The following is a 7650-nucleotide window of genomic DNA, read 5'->3' as shown; positions in this document are numbered from 1 at the left end:
GAATACCAGACCATGTGACCTGCCTCTTGAGAAACCTATATGCAGGTCAGGAAGCAAGAGTTAGAACTGGACATGGAACAACAGACTGGTTCCAAACAGGAAAAGGAGTACATCAAGACTGTATATTGTCACCCTGCTTATTTAACTTATATGCAGAGTACATCATGAGAAATGGTGGGCTGGAAGAAGCACAAGCTGGAACTAAGATTGCTGGGAGAAATATCAATAACCTCAGATATGCAGATGACACCACCCTTATGGCAGAAAGTGAAGAGGAACCAAAAAGCCTCTTGATGAAAGTGAAAGAGGAGAGTGAAAAAGTTGGCTTAAAGCTCAACATTCAGAAAACAAAGATCATGGCATCCGGTCCCATCACTTCATGGGAAATAGATGGGGAAACAGTGGAAACAGTGTCAGATTTTTTTTTTGGGCGGGGGGTGCTCCAAAATCACTGCAGATGGTATTGCAGCCATGAAATTTAAAGACACTTACTCCTTGGAAGGAAAGTTAAAACCAAACTAGATAGCATATTAAAAATCAGAGACATTACTTTGCCAACAAAGGTCCGTCTAGTCAAGACTATGGTTTTTCCAGTGGTCATGTGTGGATGTGAGAGTTGGACTGTGAAGAAAGCTGAGTGCCAAAGAATTGATGCTTTTGAACTGTGGTGTTGGAGAAGACTCTTGAGCAACTGTGAGCAACTGAACTGAATTGGATTTGAATTTCAGATAAAAAGCAAGTAACATTTTAGTATTGTTGGTTATCTGAAGTTCAAATTTAATGGGACGTCTTTTATTTTTATTTCCTGAATATGACAGCTCTAAAACTTGTGCGTCACTGAATGTAGGTGGATTGCAAACAACTGATATTGCAATAGTAGTCTCTTAGAATGTTAGAATGGCAGAGGCAGAGATTTGGGGAAAATATTTGTACCTTGACTCTTTACTAATATAAAATTTTTTTATAAAAGATGCAGCATAACAAAGTGGTTAGAAACTTGCTATTTGGAGTCATATTGGCTTACTTTGGAATTCTGAAACATTCAGTAATGAACTTGGAGGAGGCAATGGCAACCCACTCCAGTACTCTTGCCTAGAAAATCCCATGGACGGAGGAGCCTGGTAGGCTGCAGTCCATGGAGTCCCTGAGAGTCAGACACGACTGAGCGACTTCACTTTCACTTTTCACTTTCATGCATTGGAGAAGGAAATGGCAACCCACTCCAGTGTTCTTGCCTGGAGAATCCCAGGGACGGGGGAGCCTGGTCGGCTGCCGTCTATGGGGTCACACAGAGTCAGACACACCTGAAGTGACTTAGCAGCAGCCGCAGCAGTGATGAACTGCAGGACTTTGGGCAACTTAACATTTCTAAATCTATTTCCTTATCTGTAATACATGAATAATTAACATTCTTTTTTAGAGAGAATTAAAATGAGAAAGTATGTAAAAGATGACTGGTGTAGACTCAATAGCTCAAAAACTGGAGGCCATTGTTAACGTGAGAATAAGTTTTGAGAAGTTTCTTTGTCTCTTGGGAATCTTGATCATAAAGAAGAGTGCCCTTAAGAATTCCTGGATGGTTGAAATGTGTCTTTATAATCCTAGAGCTTTCTCTTCTGCTCCTAATTTCCTTATCGGGCATAGGGAAGAAAATTGGCCAGAGAGGGAATATCAAGATATTTGAGAGTTAATATCTATTAATGAATGTTCCTGTATATAATGGGAAGGAGAGTGGGGAATGAGCAACCTAATGGAAAACGGACAGCTTAGAAGAAGAAATAAAAGTTTTAAATAAATAAATGAAAATACTCTTTACCTCTCTAGTAATGAAAGAAGTGATGTTAGAGTACTAAAACAAAATAACAAATAACTGATAACATCCCATTCTCAGTACCTTCAGAAACTTGGTCAGACTATATGTTGATACAGTCTTTTTGCAATCAAATAGTATCTACCAAAATGTTAAATGTACATACCCTGTTCCTGAACAAATCTGATTTCTAGTCTTTAGTGTAAATCAGTAATAATACAAACAGACTGGATTATGTGTGGAAACATCTTCATTGGGTCATCTTTTCTGGTAGATAAAAGGGGAAAAAACTTAAATGCCCATTAGTAGAATAGTTTAAAAAGTGGTATATTTGTACATTGCAGTCATTAAAAAGAAAGAGGCTAAGTCTAGATGTACTTAAAATGTTATGAGATACATTATATGTAGTTAAGTGAAATCAAGTTTGTAAAACATTAAAATGTTATCTCCAGTTTCATAAAACAATATGTATTGCATTAAAAACCTGAAAGTATACTCTCCGAACTTCTGTGGACTCGCATTTCCAGTCATAATGGAGTAACAGAGACCAGGTTTATCGTCCCACCTTAAATACCTGCACAACTGAACAAAACGTGTGAAACCAAAGTTTTTCAGACATTGGAAAACAGGCGGTGCAGGAGAGTGATTCTTGCTTGTTCAGTCACTCAGTCATGTCCCAACTCTTTTGTGACCCGGATGGACTGTAACTCACCAGACTCCTTTGTCTGTGGAATTTTCCAGGTAAGAATACTGGAATGGGTTGCCATTTCTTACTCCATGGGAATGACTCTTGAGAAAAGGGAAATAAACAAGATGAGTCCGGCTTCCCTCATGGCTCTGTAGTAAAGAATGCCTGCCAATACAGAAGACACGGGTTCAGTCCCTAGTCTGAGAAGATCCCACATACCACAGAGCAGCTAAGCCCGTGAGGCTTAACAACTGTTGAGCTCGTGCTCTAGGACTTGGGAGCCGCAACTACTGAGCCCATGTGCCTCAGTACTGAAGCTCGTGTGCCCAAGAGCCTGTGCTCCACAACAAGAGAAGTCACTGCAATGAGAAGCCTGCACACTGCAATGAAGAGCAGCCCTTGCCCACCGCAACTCGAGAAGAACCTGCACAGCCCCAAAGACCCAGCACAGCCATAAATAAATAAGTAAAATTACTTAAAAAAACAATCAAGATGAATCCTATGATTGTGTTAGCTTGTTACCTGGAGAGAGTTTCCAGGCTGAAGTACAGGGAGGAGGAGAAGAGCCCTGTGGTCTCACTGAGAAGACAGAGTTTAGAGTTCGGGGAAGCCAAGATAGCTAGAATTTGCTGGACAAAATACTAGAGAAGGAAGAGGAACTGCACAGAGGAACTTGAAGTTCTGCAGGGGATCCTGTCAGGCCTTTGTCCGAGTACTAATGCATGTGAGGAAATAAACCAAGGCCTGGGAAAGAACCACTGGAGAGGAGAAGGCAGAACTATCCATGGAGCTCACATAGAGCTGGGAATAATTTGTGTTCCCACTGGCCAGTATAGACCTCCTAATACTATAGGGCATCATATAGAAATCTCAAAAGGGTATTGCTTTAACAGTGATGCCAGATTAGATCTAGGCTAAAGGCTGCTGTGGACCCATCCAAAACTTAAAAAGCATGCCTCAAAAGGATCAACTAATTCCAAGTGACTGCATCCTAAATCAGAGCCCAGCAGTATTTAAGGTAATATAACAAAAAAATCCAACACATGATACCATATAAGTCACAATGTGTGGCATCCAGTGAATGAATATATGAACCCAGTTTTTACCTAGCTGTCCCATTTTCTTATCACAGTTGGCAGTAGGTGATATTGTGGGGCTTTGCTCATTGGATCATTGTCTTTTTTTTTTTTTTTTTTAAATCCAGGACTCAGCTTTCACCCCAAAAGACCCTGGATCCTGACCAGTTTACACAATGGAGTCATCCAGTTATGGGACTATCGGATGTGTACCCTCATTGACAAGTTTGATGAGCATGATGGTAAGATAACAGTTTCTAGGAAGAAGCTAAAAGAAATATAAGTATTGTCTTCTGGAGTAGTTTAAGCTTTCTTTAGGATTAAAGAACATGGGAGGGATAGAACTGGAAAATTCTGAATAAGAATCACCTTAGAGACTCGAAGCATAACTGTCTTTTTAACATGTATTGCCTGCTTTCTTCCCTAGGTCCAGTACGAGGCATTGACTTCCATAAGCAGCAGCCACTGTTTGTCTCTGGAGGAGATGACTATAAGATTAAGGTATAGCGGGCTTGTCATGACTGGGAGTAAAGGACAGGCAATGTGAAGTTTGGGAATCACAGAAGGGACTGAAAAACCAGATGTCTCATTTGTATAGAGCTCAGGCTTTTGACGTTATCCAGAGCATCCAGTGAACATTTATTGAATGCTTACTATGTTGCAGATGCTGTTTTTTATTTTTAGAATTCAAAAGTAAATAAGAAATGGCCTCTCTTCTCAAGGAGCTTTTATTCTAGTGGAGGAGTTAAATATACACCCTAATAATGACATGTACAGATTAGTGAATATACCATAGATAAACAAAGTGAAATGGGTAAGGACAATCTAAGTACAAGAACAAAAAGCATGACATAGCTGGATACATTTGAGAAACTATAATTAGTTTTGGATAAAATCTGGAAGAAGTGAGAGGAGCAGAAGATGAGAAGGGCCGGATTATGGAGGACCTCTCTGTAGTACTCAGAACTTTGGATGTTATCATACAAATAACAAGGAACCATTAAAGGAGTTTAAATAGAGGGGTGATACTAGATTCACGTTGACGTACTTATTTATTTGGCGGGACTGGGTCTTTGTTGCTGTGCAAGCTTTTCTCTGGTTGCTTGAGTGGGGGCTACTCTAATTGCTATGTGCAGGCTTCTCATTGTGGTTTCTTCTCTTGCTCTGGGGCACAGGCTCTATAGTGCACGGGCTCAGGAGTTGAGTGTGTGCACAGGCGTAGTTCTTCCGTGGCATGTGGGATCTTCCCGGACCAGGAATCGGACCTGTGTCTCCTGTATTGGCAGGCCGTTTCTCACCACTGAGTCACCAGGGAAGCCCCCAGGTTCACACTTCTTTTAAAATAAAAAAGGTTACTTAAATGGCAATATAGAGAGAAGATTGGATGACTCAGGCAAGACTGGAGGCAGATACTAGTTAGGAGACCATTACAAAAGTCCGTGTGCGAAAGGGACAGAGCATGAGCTTCGGCCGTGACATTAAAAATGCAGAGGAGATGACGTATCCAACCACACCAGAGAAATTTACTTCATGGAAAAAAATAATCTTTTTCAGAAGCTACCTTAGGAGGCTATAAATTATACAGTAGGACTTATGTAACAGGCATGAGGAGTGACAGCTATCTGTAGAGAAAATGTGCATTAGAATGACAGGGAGCACAGCTCCTTCCTAGATTTTAGGCACTGATCCTGGAGGCAGGCAGTGGAAGCTTGGACCACCTGATGGGCCTCAGGAGCTCTTCAGGCTGTCTCTCCTTGGTCTTATTTCTAGAAAAGTGATGACCACTGAGTATTACGCATGGTTAACTTGGGTTCTTCATGATCTGTTTAAGACAAACACTGAGTGACATTTAAGAAAACAATTTTTTCCCAAAGTCATTAGTACTTTTGAAAATGAATTATCTTTCATTTACTTGCAGTGTTCAGATCAGTAGAGCAAATCAATAGAGACAGTTGATTAATGGTTGTCTGGAGGTTGAGGGGATTGGGAGAAAATGAGGAATGACTCCTAATGGGTATAGTTTTCATTTGGTGGTAATGAAATGTTCTAAAATTGATTGTGCTAATGGTTAAATAACTATGTATTAAGAACTACTGTATTCTAGAATGGGTGAATTATATGGGATTTGAATTATATCTGAAAGATGTTATTAAATAAAGAAATTAGCTAATTGATGGGTATGTAGTGCTGTCATGCTGGGATTTATATTTCTCTGATGAAAGTAGGAGCATCTTGAAAAGTCATATTTGTGGACCATCATGTTTTTTGCTACACCCAGATAAATGTAGCATTAGTATAATCCTGATTTACACAGAGTAAGATAGGAATCACAAATGGCTCGGGTCTAAAAACCCTATAGGTCTTTCAGAATTCATAGTTCTGGAACTTGATAGAGGCCTATAAAGGAATCAAGATGATCTGAAGCAAGAAATAATGAAAGTTTAAAAAACTGAACTCTATAAGGGGGAAAAAGCTAGTTAACACAACAGTATTTATGGTATAGTCTTAATTTTTGTGTGAAAGTCAAACTCCACTGTATACATGTGTGTGTATTTATAGATGACTCAACAGATGAAGGTGAGGATATTCTAATATTTTCACTTTTTGTGTTATTTATCTTTTCTCATTTCTGCTGTACATCCCTTTTGTGCACCTATTAAGTGTTAACTGCTACATTAGATCCTGGGGGTGTAGTTTTGAGTATGATGGACAAGGACCCTGCCTTTAGGGAGCTTACATTCTTGTTTGGAAATGCTGGATTTGGGGTTATTCAAATTTGTTACAGGAAATGGATCACTTGTGATTTATGAAAGAAAACAATTTTTAAGTGAAAATAGGAAAAAATAGTAATAGGCTGGCCTGGATAGATTATGCTGCTGCTGCTGCTAAGTCACTTCAGTCGTGTCCGACTCTGTGCGACCCCATAGACGGAAGAAGCATTAAATTTTATAGAAGGAAAAAAGGCATCTGTTTTCTTTTTATACTTTTGGGAGTTTTTCTGGATGGGAAGTGTGAGCTGTCTTACATTTATGGTCTTGGTTTCAGCATCTTTCTCAATTGTGTCCATCGATGCCTGATACTTGGATAGCTGTCTTAACTTCTTATCTAAATATGATATTTTTCTGCTTAGCTCAGTCTATCTGAGCAATGTTGTATTTTCCATAATGTTGAGTTAAAGTATATTTGCATGATAGGTGGGTACAGACCATGAATGTATGGGCATCATTTGCCATCAAGCCTAACAAAAGATGATGCTATATGTTATATTATTGTTTCCTTTGAAGTCATATCCATCCTACTTTTTTTACCCACAGTTAAGGTGATAGGTAAGCACCAAGTAAGGGGTCTGTATTCAAGCTAAGAACACAATTATTCAGTAGAAGAGTTTCAAGCTGAGCCTTAGATAAACATTTTGTCTTATTAAATAGACATGATTTCTTCCCAGAAAAAAAGAAAAACCTTTCCATCATTTTATCTTTTAGTTTTCCTTAGCCTTGCTTTTTCCTCTCCCCACACATGTGTAGCTGACTTACATTTTCATTCATAGTCTTTTCCCCTCCAATCTTAAACAAGATTCCCTGTCAAGATTTCTACCTATTTAAAGATGCCAAAAGATAAATCCCAGCTTGTTTATTGAGAAACCTGGGCCTTACGGAGGCTCACAACTTTATGTCCTTATTCCTTTAGTTGAATTTTTGTCTTTGCAGGTGTGGAATTACAAGCTTCGGCGCTGTCTCTTCACATTGCTTGGGCACTTAGACTACATCCGCACTACATTTTTTCATCATGTAAGTAACTGTTGTAGCTCTAGCTTTGGAGCATTCTTCAGTTTCCCTGTAGGAATCTTCTCCATGCTCCTGAAGATTGCTTTTGATGACAGAATCACATTATTGATTCTTCTAGGATCTGTGGAGTGTTGGCCTCTCTGCTTTGTTTGCTTCTGTAAGAGGAAGCACTCGGGGTTATATTTGAATTTAATTGGATTCAGTGGCCTTTATGAGGAAGGCATTGATTCTCTGTAAGGAAAAGTAGAGATTTGATTTTAAATTTGCTGAACTGGCAAACAGAAGTTTGCA

At 39.3% G+C, this 7650-nt stretch overlaps 1 protein-coding gene across 1 annotated transcript in view; it reads left to right on the top strand.

The window, feature by feature from the left end:
• The window catches only part of COPA (coatomer protein complex, subunit alpha), a 44689-nt gene that overhangs the window by 2041 nt on the left and 34998 nt on the right, over nucleotides 1–7650 (top strand). The window contains exons 2-4 of the mRNA XM_010846887.1: nucleotides 3703–3816; nucleotides 4002–4075; nucleotides 7282–7362. Of these exons, the coding sequence (XP_010845189.1) occupies nucleotides 3703–3816; nucleotides 4002–4075; nucleotides 7282–7362 (269 nt within the window). The remainder of the gene's footprint in view (nucleotides 1–3702; nucleotides 3817–4001; nucleotides 4076–7281; nucleotides 7363–7650) is intronic.

The sequence above is a fragment of the Bison bison genome, unplaced genomic scaffold (assembly GCF_000754665.1).
Source record: "Bison bison bison isolate TAMUID 2011002044 unplaced genomic scaffold, Bison_UMD1.0 scf7180017864240, whole genome shotgun sequence".
Taxonomy (NCBI): Eukaryota; Metazoa; Chordata; class Mammalia; order Artiodactyla; family Bovidae; genus Bison; species Bison bison.
Note: the sequence above shows the minus strand (reverse complement) of the source record. Positions and strands in the feature narration are given on the sequence as shown.